The sequence below is a fragment of the Notechis scutatus genome, chromosome 6 (genome assembly GCF_049901735.1).
Source record: "Notechis scutatus isolate UNSWTSFEM ecotype Mainland chromosome 6, rNotScu1.2, whole genome shotgun sequence".
In the NCBI taxonomy this organism is placed as follows: Eukaryota; Metazoa; Chordata; class Lepidosauria; order Squamata; family Elapidae; genus Notechis; species Notechis scutatus.
Window position 1 is genome coordinate 26,703,407 of NC_142014.1, and position 23,010 is coordinate 26,726,416.

The 23,010-nt window shown below is 39.9% G+C and overlaps 1 protein-coding gene across 2 annotated transcripts in view; it reads right to left on the bottom strand.

Moving 5' to 3' along the window:
- Nucleotides 1–395: 395 nt before the first annotated feature.
- SLC26A5 (solute carrier family 26 member 5) overlaps nucleotides 396–23,010 on the bottom strand; it is a 48,122-nt gene continuing 25,507 nt past the window's right edge. For both annotated transcript variants that reach the window (XM_026677214.2, XM_087967763.1), the window contains exons 10-19: nucleotides 21,726–21,839; nucleotides 21,206–21,283; nucleotides 18,716–18,811; nucleotides 16,666–16,772; nucleotides 14,787–14,856; nucleotides 13,394–13,486; nucleotides 11,528–11,638; nucleotides 8,312–8,524; nucleotides 6,310–6,364; nucleotides 396–2,415 (exon numbers count right to left, since the gene is read on the bottom strand). In XM_026677214.2, coding sequence (XP_026532999.2) covers nucleotides 2,285–2,415; nucleotides 6,310–6,364; nucleotides 8,312–8,524; nucleotides 11,528–11,638; nucleotides 13,394–13,486; nucleotides 14,787–14,856; nucleotides 16,666–16,772; nucleotides 18,716–18,811; nucleotides 21,206–21,283; nucleotides 21,726–21,839 — 1,068 coding nt within the window. In that variant the 3' untranslated portion in view covers nucleotides 396–2,284. The remainder of the gene's footprint in view (nucleotides 2,416–6,309; nucleotides 6,365–8,311; nucleotides 8,525–11,527; nucleotides 11,639–13,393; nucleotides 13,487–14,786; nucleotides 14,857–16,665; nucleotides 16,773–18,715; nucleotides 18,812–21,205; nucleotides 21,284–21,725; nucleotides 21,840–23,010) is intronic.

Here is a 23,010-nt window from a genome sequence, read left to right on the forward strand (position 1 = left end):
TAGTACAAAAATAAGTGGTACATGAGACAATTTCTTCCAACTGGTTTGAAGACTAGAACTGAGCATTTAATGCTGGATCAATGAAATTTTTTTTAAAGAAGCAAAGTTAGAATGAGACGATAAAGTTAGAATAAGAAGGTATTGTACCCTGGTTGGTGCCTTTATTGTAAAAGCCAGGGTTGTCCAACCTTGGCAACTTTTGAAGACTTGTGGACTTCCAACTCCCAGAATTCCCCAGCCAGCAAAGAATTCTGGGAGTTGAAGTCCATAAGTCTTTAATATTGCCAAGGTTGGACACCCCTGTTGGAAGCAGTGAAGGCCCCAACATACTGTACCTTTATAGGTTCATCACCATACCAACTTGGTTGCGTAAAAATGACAAAGGGAATGAAAAATTCAAGATTTATCGTCTTTTTATTGAGAGGTTTTAACTTTTGACTTGCATCTGAATGAAACATCTGGTTATAAAAGGCCATCAGGGCTTCTCCAAGAACAGGCAGTCGATAGAATATATGGTCTTAAATACATCCACTCCCACAAAGTCAAGATCTTGCAAAAATACCAGCATTATTAACCGATATTCAGAGTTCTATCCAACTCTAGCAACAATTGACCTAAGCTGCAAAGGGCTACTTTCCTTTAATATAAGAAAGGCAGCGCATTGGAATCCTACATCCTTTGTACAACATCGCTAAGAAGCAACTCCATGAGAGTGTGTGGGATGGCCTGAATAGCTTAAATTTCATTTCTACAATCAGTTTGCAAACCGACGCTAAATGAAACCACTTTTGATGGACGAGTCTTTGGCTATCAGTATTTTAGGTTTGCTTCAAAATTGTAGATAATAGACGCACTTAAACAGCCTGCATAAATAGATAACATCACAATCCTCTGGTTTAAACATACCAGGGAAGAAAAACTGTTTATCTAATAATAATAATATTCTAACACAGGACATTAACAGTTTGGCAAGGTTAGCCGAAAGGAACGAACTGTATTTGGGGGGGGCGGGAGGGAGAGAAAAACCTCCTTGGATGTTTAAGGCTTATGTAGTAGGAGAAATCAACTGAAATCTGCCCAATTCCTCCATTGAAAGTCTTTTATTTGGCTGCCTTTGTGGTGGCGCTGTCCTAACCCTGTATTAACCTACCTGAGAGGAAGCACTATTGAAATAAAACTTGCATAGGGCATCCAGCTGTTTTCTGGTCTCTTGTGCAACCAAGCACTGGACACAACGAGACATAAATTGCTCTGATCGTTCACCAGTCCCCACATTGTACTGAGAATTGTCTCAAGAAACCAACTTCTTCGGGAGTCCAAGCGAAGTGAGATTTTTCACAGCAATCTTTTTGTGACTTCAAGATGCATCAGTGCACAGAAAGTACATCAAATGGGATCTTCTATTTTGGAAAACATCATTTCTTCCATTTTTTCCCCTTTCCAGACGACGCATAGCTAGCTGCAATAACTATGCCTAGCTGCTTAATGTGTAGAAAGTAGATTTTGAGTGCTGAGTTCTTTTTTTTCCTCTTCCTTAACTAGTTGCACTATCTATTGTCTTGTTCAATTTTAAATACACCTTCCTTAAGGTTAGCATTGGGACAGTACAGGAGAGTCTCCTTTATGTGAAAACAATCTTACCCTCCTTGAGTCATCATAATTTATAAAACGGAGCAAAAATCCTGGTGGTTCCCAAAAATGTTTATTATACTTAGTAGCCATCGGACGAAAAAACCCACTGATTTCTGAATTGAAAATCTGGAAAAGTAGCTTGCATTTTCAAGTTAGAGGAGCAGGCACTCTCTCACACACAGGCACACAATACACAATCACACCCACACATACAGTGCACCTTTTCATATCCATCCCAATTCTTGCACAGGAATGCACTGTTAAAATAAAATAAAAAAAAGTAAAATAAAATAACTGTTCATATTTTCTGGCCCGTTACTCAACGGTCCACCAGAAAGAAAATGGATGTGCAGCAAAACAGAGCAACCTTCCAGTGCTCTACAAATATTTGCATTTATGCCACACGTGCATCGAACAACTTTTGAACTTCAGTGGAAAAAAGTACAACGTTGGAAAGGATTAAGGCTTCAGGAGTCTTCGGGCCGGAAATAGGCTGGCAGGGAAAAACACAGGCTTGTTGCAGTGTGGGTGCAGACGCAACCCTGACCCGTAGGACTGGCTAGTCTTCGGCTCCGTCCTCTGTGCAAATGAAATAAATGTCTACGGGAGCCCTTGGGAATAGATCCACATAGTTCAGGGTGGAGGAGATGAGTTAAAGATAGGTGGAAGAGAAGCCTCTCAGCTGGCTGGTGAGGACAGCGTCATGAACGCTCGGGAAGAACAAATCTCGCATGGATGCTTTCTCAAAAAAATGCAGTCTAGAGAGGCTGTCCATAACAGAGCCTGGTGAGAATAAAATAATATATATTATATATATATAAAAGCGAAGTAACAGGTGCTCATGCATCATCAGAAAATCTCCAGAACCGTAAAACCTACAAACTTGAAATTTGGCATGTATGTTCCTCTTGCCTTCTAGGTGCTCACTAAGAAAGGATTTTTTCAAAATGACCATCAGAGCTATTAGTATTTCCTATGTTATTATTATTAACATGTTCTGATGCTAAGGAGTTCTACTCCCCTTCCCCATCTGAATAGAAATCTCTTCCAAATGCAAAACACAAGCAAAGGAGGAGTTTCAGTTTCAGTTTGAGAGCACCAAGCAGCTTTAGTACAGAACAGTTGAGCTAAGTCACGCCCAGGCTCCTTGCTGTCTCCTTCTTGCTCACACAGCAAATACTGCTTCAGTTTCCAAACAGCCCTCAAGTCTCACACACACTGACAGGATGCTAGCCAGATGAATACCGATGGATGCTGGTAGGCAGAGGCAGATTCTCCCCCCCCCCCTATTTTCCTCCCTAAAAACTAAGCCTGACCACATAGTTCCATAGCGAAGGACAAGCTAGTGTGTGTGTGTGTGTGTGTGTGTGTGTGTATGGCCATGGGGATGCTGCAATGGTCCTAAGTGTGAAAAATGGCCATAAGTCACTTTTTTCAGTGCCATTGTAACTTTGAATGGTCACTACATGAATTGTTGTAAGTCCTTGGTAGTCCTTGGTGATTGTTCGAACTTACAGCACTGAAAAAAGCGACTTATGAACATTTTTCACACTTACGACCGTTGCAACAACATGGGTCACATAAGTTCATAGACTTGGCCACTGGTTCAAATTTACGACTGTCGTGGTGTCCCCGGGCGTCCCCTTTTGCGACCTTCTGACAAAGAAAGGCAATGGGGAAGCCAGATTCACTTAACAACCGGGTTTCTAACTTACAGTAACTGCAATGATTTGCTTAATAACTGTGGCACGAAAGGTCGTAAAATGGGGCAAAAGTCACTTAACGAATGTCTCGTGTAGCAATGGAAATTTTGGCTTCAATTTTGCTGCCCAGCCTCCACAAATGAAACTACATAAAAGAAGAACTGTTTAGTAAAAACAGGAAAAGGTTAAGGGAAACAATGGTGCAACAGGAATTAATAATGATTTGAAATTATACCGTTTTACTTCATAAATTTTATTAAGTTTAAGAGTTTTAAGTTTTATTAAGTTATAAAAGGGGGCACTGAGCTTGTCGGGTGGAAAGCGGACATCCTGGGTTCAAGACCCAAGTGACACATGACAGGGGCAAGCTCCTGTCCTCACCTCAGCGTCTGCCCACCTAACAGTTCGAAAGCGCACAAATGCGTGTAGATAAATAGGTATCACTTGGGTGGGAAGGTAACAGTGTTCTGTGCGCCTCTGGCGTATAGCCATGCTGGCCACAGGACCATGGAGACGTCTTCCGACAATGCTGGATTATTCAGCTACGAAACAGAGATGAGTACTGCCCCCTAAAGCTGGACATAACTGGATGGAGAAAACTTTACTTCACCCTATTTTATATATTTTATTAAGTTTTTTATAACATAAAGTCCAAAAGAGACAAAAGAAAACTAAGAGAATCAGTGATTCCATTACTTTTCTAACTTTTGGTTCTTCTGCATTCTATTTTATAATCTATTAAATCTTATAGTGTGATTTTAAATTTACACACTCACACACACAGTTTTATTTTAAAAGTAGCCTCACATCATGATGGGCAGCAAACAAATTTAATAAAATAAATAATCAAACTTTATAACATTTATGAAGTAAAGTATCTTGGCTTCCTAACTTTTGTTTCTTCTGTATTTTATCTTATAATGAAACTTAATAAAATTTATGAGGTAAAACCGTTTGTCATTTCAAATCGTGGTTAATTCCTGTTGCACCATTGTTTCCCTAACCTTTTCCTTCATTACCCAAAGTCACTTATCAGGAAATCCTTTTTTACCACTCATCAGAAAGTTGTTATTTAAATGTCCCTTCAGTGATTGAGCAATGTTTGTGCGTTGTTTCTCAAACAAAAGTCACTTTTACCCAATTTGGGGTAATTTATCCAGGCTAGGGAAACACAATTATGTGCAGAAAACAAAACTACGAAAAACAAAGTTCTCAGAAGCAAAAGCAGGAATGATTTTGTTCCCCAGGAAAGAGTGGATAGTTATTGCTGTAAGAGAAAGTTTATTTGGCTCATGAACTTGACGTGTTGATTAAGTTGTGTTCTGTTTTGCACTCTGCTAAAGCACTGGGGATAATATTATATTTTGACACAAGCTTTGGTTTATTTAAAACCATAAACTATGTCTCTGTGCTTCTCTCTTGCATATACCTTTAACTTTAATCCAGTACTCATATTATTTTTCTTTTTAAAAAAGTTTTTTTCCCCAACAGCTTCCACTTTTCCAAAATATTTTGTCATTTATTTTGGTATTGGAAGTTCTGAATAGAGGTATCAGATAAGATGATAAAATAAGGGGCATAAATGTTAAGAAAGCAGTATATAAATTGAGGGCATTTGCTGATGATCTGGTTATATTTTCACAAGACCCCCTCAAAAAAAACACCAATACAAATTATTTGATGAGGAAATTAAATGAGTTTGGGACTTTGGGCAGGTTTCAAAATAAACAAATGGGAAACAACAATGCTAATCAAGAATATGTCTTCTCAGCACAGTGAAATATTGAACAAAAAATCGGGTTTTAAGATTGAGTAAAAGGTGAAATACTTAGGGGTTAGGTTGACAAATATAAATAGAAAACTGTTTCAAAACAATTACTCCCCTCTTTGGAGAAACATCAAACAGGTAAAATATATATTTAGAAGTACAGGTAGTTCTCAATCTACAACCACAATTGAACTCAAAATGTCTATTCCTAAGTGAAACAATTATTGAGTTGTGCCCTATTTTACAACCTTTCTTAACAGAGTTGTTGAGTGAATCACTGGGGTTGTTAAGTCAGTAACACCGTTGTTAAGTGAATCTAGTTTCCCCACTGACTTTGCTGGTCACATGAGTCGGTTATCAAGCATCCTAATTTTGATCACGTGACCATGAGGATGCTACAACGGTCTTAAATGTGAAAAAGAGTCATAACTCACTTTTTCAGGGTTGTTGTAACTTTGAAAAGTCACTACAATGAATTGTTATAAGTCAAGGACAGTACAAATGCAGACTTGATAATTCCAGTTCTGCAAGGAATCGTTTATCTTACGTGGTGAGATGTAGGACCTCAGTTGCTGGATTAAACAATGTGGTGGACTTCCACCCATCATACTGGCTAGGTATCATGTTTCTCCAACAATACGCCCCCCCCCAGCACCCCATGCGGTGAAATTAAGCCCAGGCCCCCAAATTTGGGCCTATTTAAAGCATGCGTTCCCCGCCATTTCTTACATTGCTTGAACAACACGAGGTGAAGAGAAATGGGGGGGGGGAGGGCAGGGGGGGAACTTGCTGTTTGGAGCACCCCCGCGGGTAGACTCGGCTAGAGCAACCCATGGGCAGCCACGCCTCACCACTAGGCTGCTTCTATCGGCCGTCAGGAGTGCCCTGCCCGCAGACTTGCCTCACCACGAGGCCGCTCCTAATAGCGGATAGAAGCGGCTGGTTGGCGAGGCGAGTCTGCCTGCGGGGCGCTCTAGGTGGGGGTGCGCATGGGGGGGGGGGGAATTAAGTCACCCCCAAAAAGACGGCCTAGCCATTTTTTCAGGGTTCAAAAAAAAAAAAAAAAAGGCCCAGTCTTATTTTATGAGAAACACGGTAGGAATCCAAGAGTAGTAATTTTGGAAGGCATCAAGTTGAAGAAGACTAGACAGAACATTAACAGCCTGATGACTGTGGGAAAATTTAACCCATACTTCTCCGACTTACCATTGCAGGCGGTTATATAAACTGATATACCAATTTCTTCATATTCTTTTATGATCTGAAACAGGGAAGAAAATAACTTATTTCTAGATTTATCAAAGCTCATCTATTCCACCCCTACCAATTTGCTGTAAAATTCCCTTTTAAAGTTGATTTCCAATTGTCTTAGAAATATTCGGAAGGAATAAGATGAAACACAACGCTAAATCTCTCAAACTCTCTTTCTTATCCTGATGCCCCTCTGGATGTGGCTAAAGATGTAGGAGTAGTAGTGGCGGAGTCTGAGAGTGGAGTCAAAAGAGGGATTAGCCTAGAATCCCTACAGAGTCATAAGTGAATTAAGTCCCATGAATTCTGTGCACCCTTATTTAACTCTAAGCAGATGCTTCCCGGTAGTTGAGAAGATTCCTATGCCAAGGCCGTTTAGCAATAAATCAGTTTTAATTGGACAGTTTTGTGTGGAATCTGATTTTTCCCTTCTGACAAATCATAAGGTAACAACATATGTGGGGAAATTTGAAAAAAAAGATGCTGAATTGTAGTAAGCTCTTTTGTGTAATTCTACCAGGAACCATGCAAAACAAAACAAAAAAAAACTTCCTGTAGTGATGTAGGAAACTCCCGCAAAAAAGAAGGGGTCAATCTATTTTCCAAAGCACCTGAGGGCAGGACAAGAAACAATAGGTGGAAACTAACCAAGGAGAGAGGCAACCTGGAACTAAGGAGGAATTTCCCAACAGGGAGAACAATTAATCAGCGGAAGGGGTTGCCTCCAGAACTTTTGGATGTTCCATCCCTGGAGGCCTTTAAGAAGAGATTGGACAGCCATTTGTCTGAAGTGGTGTAGGGTTTCCTGCCTAAGCAGGGGGTTGAACTAGCAGACCTCCAAGATCCCTTCCAACTCTGCTATTTCATTCCATTCTCATTCAATTCCCTATTCTATTCCATTCTATTCCATTCCATTCTAACTCTATTCTAATTCTATTCTATTGCATTCCATATATTCTATTCTATTCTATTCTATTCTATTCTATTGCATTCCATCTATTCTATTCTATTCTATTCTATTCTATTCTATTCTATTCTATTCTATTAATTAATTCAAATCCCTATTCTATTCTCACTCTATTCTATTCTCACTCTATTCTATTCTCATTCTATTCTATTCTATTCTATTCTATTCTATTCTATTCTATTCTATTCTATTCTATTCTATTGCATTCCATCTATTCTATTCTATTCTATTAATTAATTCAATTCCCTATTCTATTCTCACTCTATTCTCACTCTATTCTCATTCTATTCTATTCTATTCTATTCTATTCTATTCTATTCTATTCTATTCTAATTAATTCAATTCCCTATTGTATTCTCTATTCTATTCTATTTAATTCAATTCCCTATTGTGTTCTCTATTCTATTCTATTTAATTCAATTCCCTATTGTATTCTCACTCTATTCTATTCTATTCTATTCTATTCTATTCTATTCTATTCTATTCTATTCTATTCTATTCTATTCTATTCCATTCCATTCTCATTCTATTCCCTATTCTATTCTATTCTATTCTATCCTATTCTATTCTCATTCAATTCCCTATTCTATTAAATTCTATTCTCATTCAATTCCCTATTCAATTCCATTCCATTCCAATTCAATTCTTTATTCTTCTATTCTATTCTAATTCTAATTCCATTCCACATTTTCTAGTCTATTTTCTATTCTATTCTACTATTCTATTCTATTCTCACTCAATTCCCTATTCTATTCTATTCTAAATTCTAATTCCATTCTCTCTCAATGAAAGCTACTTTACAGATTATTATTATTATAGATAAGAAAAGGTGTTGTGTATGCTTAAACTCCATAATGACAGGTGGAATCTAAATTTGATGAAACGGACACCCAAGGAAATAAATTAAACATGCCCGCTTCTCCTCTGGGTGCAAGAGCACAAAATTCAACAGATGTTTTATTGTCAGAAAGAGCGATCAAAACTACGTACTGACTGAAGGGCTTTGGCTCCAACTGAATCCACAAAGTTCACGGGTGAAAAATCGAGAATGATGGAGTGGACGTTGCTTCCTGGTATCATAAAATGTTCCAGTTCCTCTGGAGAGGAGTCTTGCGGAGTTGCTTCGGCCGCCGAGAATTTCCCGTTAAGCGAAACTTCATCTTGCATCACTTCGTGTTTCATGCTGTGGTCTACATCATTTGTCTTTTTTAATATATATATATTATTTTTAATTTTGTTTCAGGACAAGATTAAAAATACAAAATACAAAAAGAACAGAAAGAAACACAAACAAGGACAAAAAGGAACAAAGAACACAAAACAGTCAAAACATTAAAAGAAGACCATTTAAAAAACCCCAAACACCACATATGCACATATTAACAGGGAGCTATTCTCCAAAGCACCTGAGGGCAGGACAGGAAGCGATGGATGGAAACTAATCAAGGAGAGGAGCAACCTAGAACTAAGGAGAAATTTCTTGAAAGTGGGAATAATTATCTAGTGGAACAACTTGCCCAGGGGTGGGATTCAAATTTTTTAACAGCTCGTTCTGTGGATGTGGATAGATGGGCGTGGCTATGTGACTGGGTGGGTGTGGCTTCTTTTTCTGAAGCAAACACCCACCCCCCATTTTTTGTTTGCCTCCTGGGCCTCAGGGAAGCCTTCTGGAGGGCATTTTTGCTCCCAGGAGGCTTCCCTGGGGCCCAGGAAGGCAAAAAACAGAGCATGGGGGGCACAGCATCCCCTCCGTCCCCCACTTTTTGCCTCCTGGGCGAAGCAGTAAGACAGCGAGGGGGATTCCAGCACAGCTGATCTTCGGCAGGGGGAGAAAAAAAAATACCTTACAGAGTGACTGGGTGGGGAAGCGATGTCAGGTATGCATGCGATGTTGCGCATGTGCAATTAGGGCTGACTGGGCGTGGGGCCAGCCAGAGGCACGATTTGTCGGTTCTCCAAACTGCACAGAATCATAACAACTGGTTATACAGTCCGAACCGGTAGAATCCCACCCCTGAGTTACTTGCCTCCAGAAGTTGTAAATGCTCCAACACTGGAAGTTTTTAAGAAGAGTTTGGATACCTAATTGTCTGAAATGGTATAGGGTTTCCTGCCTAAGCAGGGGGTTGGACTAGAAGACCTCCAAGGTCCCTTCCAACTCTGTTATTCTCTATTCTGTTCTCTATATTCTATATTTTATATTATTAATAACCTCTCTAATTGAATACTGATTAATATATTGCTACATTAGTTCTGACTCCTCACCAAACAACCCTCTTTAAACTACTAAATCTAGGTGCAAATTATTCACCTGTCTCCTATATATTAGTGACAAAGTAATTAACAGGAAGAATAATCATACTAAAACAAAAGAAAAGTTTCAAAACTCTCTGTTAACAAACTGTTATTGTAATTCACTTGGGGAACGTTTACCGCAGCATCTTATCTATCCCGAATCATTCCCAAAGTTAAATAAGTAATTGACATCTTTGACATTATTCGTCTTGGATGGAGGACAATTAAGCACAAATTAATTGTACAATCTTAAGTGCAGAGAGTCGAGTTTTGGGCAAACTTGTACATACACTTACAAGAGAAAATCATTTTTTCCTTAGCTCTTTTTCTCTGATTATATGAAGAGATTAAGACATTCTTTATAATGGCCTTTCCTCAACTTTCTGTCAAATAATAAAATATGAACTGTTTTAATGTCATACACTCTCAAAAATCTCATTTATCTAAGCCAACTGTCTAGAAATCTTGTGTTCAACATTTTGTTTCCAGATTTCAGCTGGGAGAAGAAATGTTCTCTGGCCTGTTTTCTCCACAACAGAAAAAAATGCTAGGAATTTGTGTAATTTGGAGAAGGTGGAAATTTGAAGCCCTTTACGAAATCGCGACGTCTCGTCCTACCTCAAAAGCACTCCTACCAAGGACATCTTTTACCAAACTTGGTAACAAAGCTCTGAATACAAAATCTAGGATTTTATATTCATGTTTGATTTCCATCCAGAAAGTTCCCAAGAATGCTGAAAATAGCATTTGTGAATAATAAGTGTGCTAGTCACAATTCACAGGCTAACCCACCAAGAAGGCACACATTTTTCCATACAATGCAATTGTCTAGAAGTGTCTCATATTTCTGAAGGGGTCCTTGATGCTCTCTGAGCTTGGTTGTTTGGGTTTTTTTGCAGGCACTTCATTACTAAACTAGGTTACAGCATCAGCGCTAGTAGGGAGTGAAGTTTGCTCTCGGTTTACATTCTTAGTGGCTTGCCCTGTCAGTGTTGGTGGGAATGGTCTTGGAGGTGCTTGAGTTGGGCTGTTTACTGTTTGTTGTTTGGTGATTCCTTGTTTACTTCTTCATTGTTAGTCTAATGTTAATCTTAGAGTTAATATATGCGCATCTGGGTGTTGATTAGGGTTAGGGTTAGGGTTAGGGGGCTATTTTGCTCTTTTAGATAGAATAGAATAGAATAGAATAGAATAGAATAGAATAGAATAGAATAGAATAGAATACTTTATTGGCCAAGTGTGATTGGACACACAAGGAATTTGTCTCGGTGTAAATACTCTCAGTTTACATAAAAGAAAAGATACATTCGTCAGGAGTCGAGAATCATAAGGTATGAACGACACTTAATGATAGTCATAGGGTACAATAAGCAATCAATCATACTAGGAAACAGTCAATATAAATCGTAAGTATACAAGCAATAAAGTTACAGTCATACAGCCACAAGTGGGAGGGGATGGGTGATAAGGAGTGATGACAAGATTAACAGTAATAGTAGTGCAGACTTTGTAAATAGTTGAACAGGGTTGAGGGAATTTTTGTTCCCTTTTTGGCCTGTTGACTGTCTCTTCTTCACTCTCAATGGTCAATTTATCAGGCTTCCAGGAATTCTCTAGCGTTTTTGGCTTAGTCTAGGACAGTCATGATTTCCCAGTTGAAAACAAGCCACTACTATATAAACGGAGAGCCGCTAGTATACAAACGGAGAGCAAACTTCATTCCTTACTAGCACTGATGACGTTACCTAGTTGGGTAACGAAACGTCTGCAAGGAAACCACCAACCACAGAGAGTACCAAGGATCTCTCATTTCAACCTTCAGGTACAAATATTCTCCTTTATCGGTACAAATCTCTTACCAGATAAATCCAAGCTGTTATTCTGTACTTCCCCGAAGCGTTTCAAACTTACCAACTTCAAAACTGCTTTCTTCTGCTGTTCGTCCAGTCGCTTTTGTTCCTTTGCATGTCTCTTTTGTGCTTTTTTCTTCGCTGCCAATATTTTACAAGGATCCACGCCAGTCTACCCCAGAAAGAAAGGAAAATTTCATGAAGCTTTAGCTTACCTTGGACAAAAAAAAGCAGGATTAACACCAGTAGGCTGCTGACAAAATAAAAAGGTGAACCTTTAAGATACGATCCTTCTATACATCCGTGTGCTAAAATAGTGCCCCTGAATGAATATCTTTAATTCATGAAAGCTGCTAACAGCTTTACTGGATTAAAGCGATTAATGAGGTCAATTTACTTACTATGTTGATCATTCATGTCCGTTGCAAATGGGACTCTGATTTAGAAAAGCAAAGAGGTTTTGGATATCCTAGTACAGTGGTGGCTAACCTCCTGTGCCAAAAATTATGCGCACGATTGCACGCTCGCATGCCAGCACCAGAAGGCAATGTGCCACGCCCCCCTATGCATGCACGCACAATCCCCACCCACCCACCACGCCACCCCCTTCCCTGCACTGTGCCTCACAGCTGATTTTCGGCCGGTTTGAGGCCCTTTCTAGCCTCCCAGAGGCTTGAGGAAGGCTTCTGCAGACTTTGCAGGCTGAAAACTAGGCCCGTTTCATCACTTCCAGTATTTCCAGAAAAACAGGAAGTGACAAAACGGGGCTAGTTTTTGGCCTGCAAAACCTGCAGAAGCTTTTCTCAAGCTTTTGGAAGGCCAAAAAAGGCCTCAAACCTGTCGAAAATCAGCTGTGAGGCGCATGCATGCGCAGTGAGGTAAGTTTGCCTGCAGCTCGCATGCTGGCACAAATGGCTCTGTGTGCCACCTGTGGCAATGCATGCCATAGGTTTGCCATCACGGTCCTAGTAAAATGATCCTTGACTCAGTTCAAAGTATCATTGGCCACATAATATGGTGGGCTAGAGCTGGAGCTCTCGCCTCACAATCAGGAGGCTGTGAGTTCGATCCTAGGTAGAGGCAGATATTTCTTTCTCTGGGCACACTGAGAATATGTCTGCTGAACAAAACTCCACACTGGCAACAGGAAGGGCATCCGGCCAGTAAAACACTCTGCCAGCTCCATTCAGTTGCTCAGACTCCACCCCGCAAGGGATTAATTAAAAGATGACATAGTACATAAGTGGTCTTTGACATAGAAGCATTCATTTAGTGACTTTCCGACGTTACAAAGGCACTGAAAAAAGTGACTTATGTCTGTTTTTAACACAACCATTGCTGCATCCCTATGATCCAAATTCAAAGGCTTGGAAACTGGCTCGTATTTATGACAGTCGCAGCACCCTGGGATCACGTGATCCCCTTTTGCGACCTTCTGACAAGCCAAGTCAACGGGGAAGTCGGATTCACTTAATGACCACATTACTAACTTAATAAGTGCAGAGATGGCAAGAAAGGTCATAAAATGGGGCAAAACTCACTTAAGAACTGTCTCGCTTAGCAGCGGAAATTTTGGGCTCAATTGTGATTGTAAGTCGAGCCTACCTGTACTGGACTGTACCACTTAAAACTACAGGTGAAGACATAAAATATTTGAGTATCACCATCCTCGTCTTTGTCTCATTTTTAAAAAACGGTGGAAGAATAAAACTAGCATCTTAAATAGAAATGGTGGTCTTAATTCTGTACAATCCAGGGTGTTTTTTAAAGATTGAGAAGACCACAACCTTCCTGTCACCCCCCCCCCCCAAAAAAAATATTGTAATTCTAGAGCCCAACAAAAATCTGTTTCGTGAGTTGACTTGTACAATTTGCCTACGAAATTTGACAGTGGATTGACTAACCAGGAAGAAGGAAATTCCTTTACCTTTCTTTTCAATGCGCTGGTAAATAACTCACTGTTAGCGAAATAGAGTGGTGCATTTGCCTGGAATATTTTAATCCCAGGGCATTCTTTTACCTAAATGGGGGCAGAATTAAAACAAAGAATAAAGCGTTCCTTGGTTAAGTTTGCATTGCATTAAATTCATCACACCCTAAGAGAATAGCTACTTGTTTACCTCCGAAAAGCAGGCGATTATGAAATGTACTGGATGTCAGTCTTGCTGTCTCAAAAATAAAAAATTAAGTGTTTCTACTGGACTATTTTTCTTTCTTTCTTTTTGTAATAATTTTTTATTAATTTTATATTTTAAAAACATCTCTTTCAGTGAACCACGTGGTTCTAGGTTTTTACACTTCAATACAAACATGACCTTAACACACATTTATCTTTCACATTCAATTCTATATCATATAATTACTTCCATTTTCCAGTAAATTTTCTCCATTATTCTTATTTTCTTTACACTTATTAAATCCATTTTCAATTTATTTCTTAATTCCTTTTTCTATAAATGTTTTCATATCTTATTCTGTAGTCTAGCACTCTTTTTTTTTAATTCTAAATTCATTATACCTTTATAATTTTATGTCACATTTGCAATTTTATCACATACTTTTATTTCATTATTCAGTAAATTCCATCTTAAATCTAATAACATACTGGACTATTTTTCTTGACACAAAAGTTGCATGGGTGTAATTTCTGGGTTGGGCAGACAGGAAAATGGGAAAAATGGAATTCTCCCCCTTGTTTTTAAGGATTAAAAATAGGATTGCATTCGTACAATCCTAAAACGCTGTGACTTTTGCTCTATCCAGTAAAACATATTTTCCTTTCCACTCTCCCCCTAATTCTGGCAATGCTTCCTCCTAAGTTAATTGGCAGCTGCAAATGTTGCCTTCCATGGTTTGTTTATAACTCCAAACTTGCAGCAAAATTCTTTTTTTTTTCTTTTCCTTTTGGCAGACAGCTTAACTATGTTCTAGTCATTGGAATGACCACTAATGTGGGAACTGTCTGAGATGGATTCTGAAGCACGAATCAACCTTTCTGACCTGGAAACCTTCTGGGATGAACTCCGAAGTATGAATTAACCTTACTGATCTGGAAAGGCTCTGAGATGAAATCTGAAATCTTACTAATCTGGAAAGCTTTCGATCTTCTGAAGAAACTTTCCACTTCCGGTTGCTCTTCTTTCTAGCTTTAGTTCAACCCAATCAATCTATTCAGGATTCCTGCAAGTACCTTTTCTTTTATGAACCTACTGGTTAAGACAAGAGCGCAAGGGAGATTCCGCCTGAGATCCTATGGTTCCACCCTGTTTTTAACGGAAGACATTAATTTTTGGGGTCTTCAAGCGTTCCAAATCTCTTACCTCTTCATACAGTTCCACGTCACAATAAATGTCTGAGTTATGAATTGGGCCAAGGATTCTATAGTGGGGACTGTGGGGGGAAAAAAAGAAAATTACAGAAATACAATGCGTTATTTGCGTTATAACCGTTCCTATTGGAGAAGTTAGACAATCATGTGTAGCTGCATGTGGCAGAATTATCTGTGTTTCCCCCAAAATAAGACCCTATCTCATATATATTTTTGCCACCAAAAAGGCACCAGGTCTTATTTTCGGGGGATGTCATCCACTGACTAACCCCACTTATGCACGTTGCCCCCGGCCTCCTTTTCGCTGACAGAGGCCTTCAGGAACTTCTTCTTTTGCGACCGGCAAGGCTTTCCTGAAGGCCTCTGCACCCGATAACAGAGCTCTGGATCAATCCTGAGCTTTGTTACCAGCTACAGAGGCCTTCAGGAAAGCCTTGCCAGCCTTGCTGGTTGCAGAAGAAATGGGCCGGCAAGGCAGGTGGTGGGGTGTGCGAGGCCGGGCTACAACTGTCCAAAGGTAAGTAGTAGGGCAGTTCCACCACCACCTCATCCCCACCTTAGCTTAATTTTTACCCGTGGGATCTTAATTAGGGCTTATTTTGGGGGGTAGGGCTTATATTGGGTGTACGTGTAAAAAATCAAGCTAGGACTTATTTTCAGGGTAGGTCGCATTTTCGGGGAAACAGGGTATAAGAAATATTTTTAAAAAAACCAAACAAACCAACCAACCCTGTTCACTTTAATGATCGTGTCCAAAGTTTATCTTCATTATTGAAACAGGTTCTACTGCTTTGAACATGACTCGCTGATCAAGGAACAAAGCAAGCAACCTTCTGCTAACAAAATAAAGCAGTTATGTAACGAAGCCTTTACAGGACAGGTACTAAATTAAAAATCTACCTTGCAAGACACGGATCCCGAAACAGGGGCATGAATTTAGAACGACAATAGTTCAGGAAGGCTTATCATTTAGGTGGTAACTTTAATTGTCAGCTGAATATGTACATTGAGAGATTATGCACCGGAGACAAATTCCTTGTGTATCTAATCACACTTGGCCAATAAAGAATTCCATTCCATTCCATTCCCATTCCCATTCCATTCCATATTCTATTCTATTTTCTATTCTATTCCTAATTCTATTTTCTATTATATTCTATTAAAATAGTAATATTAATTAAATATTAAAGAATTCTAATTCTAATCTATTAGAATCAGGAGCCAAAAATCTGTTTCTTTCACCCATGCTAGTGGCATCTTATTATCCTCCCTGATTTTGATGGTTTTAAAAGTTGATGAGCCATCTGAAAGTCAATTTCAGTCTAAAGCATCAATGAAATAAGATGAGGAAAGAGCTACAAGAAGTCCTCGACTTACAATGGTTCATTTAGCGACAGTTCAAAGTTACGACAGCACTAAACAGAATCACTTACGACCTTTATTCAGTTATGACCTTTGCAGAATCCACATATTTACGTGGTTTACATTCAGATGCTTGGCAACCGACTCACATTTATGACGGGTTGCAGTCTCCCCTTTTGTGACCCAATGATGAGTAACGTCAAAAGGGAAGGCGAATCCACTTAACAACCGTGTCACTAGCTTAACAATAGCAGTGATTCACTTAAAAGTTGTAAAGTAGGACGAAACCCATTTAACAAAATGTCTCACTTAGCAACCTAAACTTTGGGGCTCAATTTTGGCCATACGTTGAGGACTAACCTGTGTTAGGAATTGAGTTACTCGTGATCAAGGCTGAATTAGATTAAATAAATGAGATAAGTTAAATAAGAGTGGGGGGAGACATAAAAAGAAGTGTAAAAACAAAGCAAAGAACATTGTTTCATATGCGGTTTCAAAGTAAACTGTACCTTTGGGTCCTGTAGACGATGGTTATCACAGCAAAAGTGATCGATGTGAGTAAGCCGTAGTCCAGGCCCAGAAAAACTGAGGCGAGAAAAGCTACAATCCAAATTGCCTAAAATAAAAGAATCGAAAGAAAGGAATCATCCAATCAGCAACACAGGTCATCCTCAACTTACAACCATAATTGAGCCCAAAATTCCTGTTTTTAAATGAGCCATTTGTTGTTGGTTTTCCTCCATTTTTTTTATTTTTTGACAACAAACATAAACAAACACAAACATAAAACAACAAATAAAAGCATCTTTCCCATTGTATAGTGTGTCGGTTGGTACATATTTCTTGTGCACAATATCAACAGTCTTTCCCTTTTACATTTAAATTACAATTCACATTATATATATATCAACTATACATATTATACTGTATTGTTGTTAACACCTTATTAGACTTTAATTATAAATTCACATCATTCTTTTCAAGCAAATCTCAACTATTACATAACCTAGTACATAATATCATTCATTTCATTATAATCAGTGATAACATATCATTACATTGTCTTATCTTTACTATTATGTTATATTTGTATTATAATATATTTTATTTCCCTGTTTTTTATCCAGCCATTGGTAAAATAAATCCCAAATTTTATAATATTCTTTATCTTTTTGCTCTCTAATTGCTAATGTCAATTTACTCATTTCTGCACATTCCATTAGCCATTTGTTAAGTGAGTTCTGCCCAGAGGAGGGCTTCAAAATTTTTAGCAAAGGGTTCTGTGCCCGGTTGCTGGGTGGGCGTGACCATGGTGGGCGTGGCCGAGTTGACCTCCTGCACCACGGCTTTCGTCCTCCCCGGGTTCAGGAGGCTTTTCTCAAGTCTCCGAGAGGGCCAAAACGGCCTCTCCCGGGCTCCGGAGGCTCTCTGGAAGCTGGAAATGGGCACATTTCCGTCCTTCCCGAACTTCCAGGCCTGTTTTTTGCCCTCCCTGAGCCTCCATGCACGCCCTCCCCTTACCTCCATCCAAAACGGGCCACCCCTAGTGAATGCCCACCCTCCCCCTGGGAGGGGTGGGGTGGGCGGGGCCAGCCAGGAGTGGGGTTTGGGCATTCTCCAGGGGTGGGATACTACCAGTTCACACCTATTTGCTAGAACTAGTTGTTAACATTCTAAGCAGTTCGGAGAACCGATTGTTAGAAGAAATTACTGGCCTGATCCTGTAAGGAAGGCAGGAAGGAAACATTCTGGGGTTGCTTACAGAAACTGCCTCTCCGTTAACCCTTATTACATTCTTGGCAGGACTAGACTTCCTGTCTCAGGAACTTCTCTGGAGTTTTTTTCCCCTCCTTTGCTGGTACTTTGCTTGTGTGGAGTGACCATTCAAAGTTACAATGGCACTGAAAAAGTGACTTATGACTATTTTTCACACTTATGACTGTTGCAGCATCCCCACAGTCATGAGAGGCCAGGCAAGGAGATGCATGCCTTGATGTGAGTGATGTTGAGTTGGCCACGCCCAGCCAATAACATGACCACCAAGCCACATCCACCCACATGACCACCAAGCCACGCCCACCAACTAAGCCACGCCCACAGAACCGGTTGTTAAAAAATTTGAATCCCACCCCTGGGGTTCTCCGAACTGCACAGAATCTTAGCTGGGTCTCTCCTGAACGCCTGCAGCCCGCCCCTGGTTCGGCCCCTTTCTTACCATCGTGGCTAAACGAAACGCTGCCCTTGTTAAATTACTCACACGGTTGTTGAGTGAATCTGGATTCCCCTTGCCAGGTCACAAAAGGGGCCCACGTGACCCTCCCCCGGGACACTGTGGCCATCATAAATATGAATCTGTTGGCGAGCGGCCGAATTTTCATCACGTGACCATGGAGAAGGCTGCGAAGGCCAACGTAAGTGTGAAAAAAATGGCCCTAAGTCGCTTTTTTTCAGTGCCGTTGTAACTTCAAACGGTCACTAAAGTGAACTGTTGTAAGTCAAGGACTACCGGCAGAGGTGAAAAGCTGAAGAAAGGAAGCGGAGGGGCACAGAATCACTCACCAGTTCGATTTTGCTGGTTCTCCAAAAGTGGACAATATCTCCAAACTGTTTGAACATGCCTTTCAGATTGACCATGACAATGGCTGCCAGCACAGTCTAGGAAAATAATTTGAGAATAATATGATTTCTTTTCTGAATTCATTTAAAACCCATTCTAAGCATCTGTCACGCCCCTGTTGGAGTCTGAATCTGAGGAGGAAAACAAACAGCTGACAGGGAATGGGAGTGTGGCTCCGTTGGCTGTGGAAAAAACTGGGGAAGGGCAAAGTCCGGCTGGGCAGAGCAGGGAAGAGGTACAACAAGGGAGAGAGAGTTCAGAGGAAGACCCAAGCCCACCCCCTCTTCATCCTAGGGCACGCAAGGAGGAACGGAGGAGAGAGCAATGTGGGTTGTCTGGCTTACAGGGGAGGAAAGGGCCCTGATTCCCTTCATTAGCCACACCTGGGAATGAGAGTTTAAAAGAGATGCAAGCTGAGTGCAGCGTCTGTTGGGAACAAACGTGAGTTTATCTTGTGTTGACTTTGGTTATCTGCTTTCCTGGCATCCTCCCAACCATCTTCTTCACATCTGGAATTCCTTCTCTTGCCCTGTCAGAACTAATTACCTCATTTTGCCTTTATTGGACTTATAGTTACAGTTTTTGTTGACCACACTTTGGACTTGATTCTCTGCAGCCAAAGGCTGTTCCTGGGAGTTTTTCTCCAGCCCAGAAGGCAACCAGGACATTGGGGGCAAAGTTGGAGCTAATAAAGGGACTCCTACTAATTATCTGACTGTGTTGCCTTTGTGCCACGCCCCTTTGGGTCATCCCAGCATCTATCTATATATGCATGCTTTAAAAAAAAAAAGAACAAAATTTTGGATAAGCAATGCATGCCTTTTTAAAAGAACATTGCAAACGTAATAAGAGAAAGCCTTCATGCAAACAGAAATAACTTTGATCTTCCAGGCGCACGTTTCTCAGAAACGAATGAGATGCTTTTATGACAATTACCAGCAATATTTTTTGGCTGTCTTTAGATGGCAGCTTTCCTACTTGTTGTCTTTTTCAAAGTTAGCCTGAAACGTTCTGTTCTTGCTTGCTAACAAACTAGTTTAAATCTGTCAATTACAAGTGCTTTCTCGGATCGGATGTGTGCAACAGAATAAAATATATTCATTGTAATTAAGGACACAGGGAATCCCCACTTGAACAACATGTTTTGTTCTCAAAGTCTCTCCTTAAGTCAAATTTGTATGTGAGCTGTGACAGTATTGTGATATAAGTAGCGTTCTGTAATTGGACTTGAATTACTGGGTATTTAATTCAAATTTTGGTACAATAGGCTCTGTTCTTAACCATGGGTCTTCTGTAACTGAGGCATTCTTAGCCTGGGGACTTCCTGTATTCAGAAAGAACTTTAGAAAAAGCTGGTGTTGTTTATGGAGATCAGCCAGAGAAAAGGATGCAAGCAGTTAAGAAAACTATGTTTAACAGACACAGATAGCAATAGCACTTAAGACTTATATACAGGGGTGGGCTGCTGGGGGTTCGTCAGGGGTTTGGGAGAGCCCCTAACTAAGATTCTGCATAGTTTGGAGAACCCCAAATCCCACTCCTGGCTGGCCCTGCCCACCCCTCCCTTTCCCTCCCAGGAGTCCCCACGTGGCCCATTTTGGATGCAGGTAAGTGCAGGGTGTGCACAGAGACTCAGGGAGGGTGAGAAACGGGCCTCCCAGAAGTTAGGAAGGCCGGAAATGGGCCCGTTTCCGGCTTCCAGAAAGCCTCCGGAGCCTGGGGAAGGCCGTTTTCACTCCCCCCCCAAGGTTCAAGGAAAGTTTCTGGAGCCCGTGGAGGGCAAAAACATCCCCCCCACTCGTGGTGCAGGAGGCCAATTAGGCCATGCCCACCCAACAACCAGGCAGAGAACTTGTTGCTAAAATTTTTGAAGCCTACCCCTGCTTACATACCGCTTCATAATGCTTTACAGCCCTCTCTAAGCGGTTTACAGAGTCAGCATTTTGCCCCCAACAATCAGGGTCCTCATTTTATCGACCTTGGAAGGATGGAAGGCTGATCAGAATCCAACTCCTGGCTGATGGCAGAATTAGCCTGCAATATTGCATTCTAACCACTGTGCCACCAGGGAGAATGAGAAAGGGAAGAAGAGAGAAAGAGGGAGGGAGGGAGGGAAGGAGGGAGGGAGGAAGGAAGGAAGGAAGGAAGGAAGGAAGGAAGGAAGGAAGGAAGGAAGGAAGGAAGGAAGGAGGAAGGAAGGAAGGAAGGAAGGAAGGAAGGAGTAGCAATAGTATTTAGACTTGAACCTTGAACTGGTCAGAATTGAACTGCTGGCAGTCAGCAGAATTAGTCTGCATTCTAACTACTGTGCCACCATGTCTCTTTACTTTAGTTTACTTTATTGTCATTGCACCTCATACAATGGATAAGTATTATGATCTGTACAACAGGACTTTTAATTCTGCTGATTTAGACACCTGGAGGATGCTTACCTGTGGCAAAGGTGCAAAGAGATAACCAATGGCAATGATCACCAGGAAAACCATGATTGAAGACAGAGTTCCTGCAATCTGAACAAAAATCAAACGTTTTAGTAAGAATAAGATCTAGAATGATTCAGCTCGTCAGATGATAAATCTGATAATTTTCAGTATTAATCCCGTGTACGGGTAGTCCTCGACTTACGGGCACAATTGAGCCCAAAATTTCCATGGCTACACAAGAAGGCTGTTGATATCAGCCTCGTTTTATGAACTTTCTGACCACTGCTGTTAGGTAAATCACCACAGTTGTCAAGTTAGCAACACGGTTATTAAGTGAATCTGGCTTCCCCATTGACATTGAGAAGGGGGAAATCACATGTCTGCATAAATCACACTGCAACCGTCATAAACATGAATCAAGTTGTCAAGCATCTGAATGTAACTCTCTATATTGGGTGGACGCCACATTAGGAGACCTCTCTTTAACCAAAGGGAAAGATGTCCTATAAAAGTAAGGTATTTTGCACACCTGTGTCTTCCCTCCGGTGCCTTCCTGAACAAGGCTCCGAGACATCGAGCAGGTGATAGCAAATGTCTGGAAAAAGGATCCGGTGGAATTGCAGATGCCTAATGCGATGAGTTCCTGGGATAACATAGAAAGGACGAGAAAAGAACACATAACAAAAACTGAAAAAGAAAATCATGTAGCACTATGGACGAAGATTAATTTCCCGAATGGAATGGAATGGAATAGAATAGAGAACATAGTAGAATATAGAATGGAATGGAATAGAATAGAATAAAATATAGAATTTAGAATAGAATATAGAATACAAAATAGACTAGTATATAGAATACAATATAGTAGAATATAGAATAGAATATAGAATAGATTAGAACGGAATAGAATAAAATATAGAATAGAATATAGAATAGAATAGAATAGAATATAGAATAGAATATAGAATAAAATAGAATAGAATATAGAATAGATTAGAACGGAATAGAATAAAATATAGAATAGAATATAGAATAGAATAGAATAGAATAGAATAGAATAGAATAAAATATAGAATAGAATATAGAATAGAATAGAATAGAATAGAATATAGAATAGATTAGAACAGAATAGAATAAAATATAGAATAGAAAATAGAATAGAATAGAACAGAACAGAACAAAATATAGAATAGATTAGAACGGAATAGAATAAAATATAGAATAGAATATAGAATAGAACAGAATAGAATATAGAATAGATTAGAACGGAATAGAATAAAATATAGAATAGAATAGAATAGAATAGAACAGAATATATAATAGATTAGAACGGAATAGAATAAAGAATAGAATAGAATAGAATAAAATATAGAATAGAATAGAATAGAATAGAATAGAATAGAATAGAATAGAATAGAATAGAATAGAATAGAATAACAGGACAGAACAGAGCAGAACAGTTTATTTGGCCAAGTGTGACACCCCATTTTCTAACTGGAAACCCCCTCCACATTTGGTGGTATCCATGGGGTGAAAAAAGCAAGATGGAGCTCACAACCTTTTGGAGCAGGATTTCAATCATGTCTGTGGCCTTGACCTTTAACTCCCCCCACTTTTTTGTCACCTCCTGTGGATCATTCTATATACATTTACTTATCTTCAGTAGTGGCAATATTCCCAAGTGACCATTCAAAATGGTGAAGATAAGATAAACGATGATAAAAGATGTAACATAAAAGATTAAAGTGAGGTGAGGTGAGAAGAGAGAAGAGAGGAGGAGAGGGAAGGGAGGGGAGATAAGGATAAGATGATAT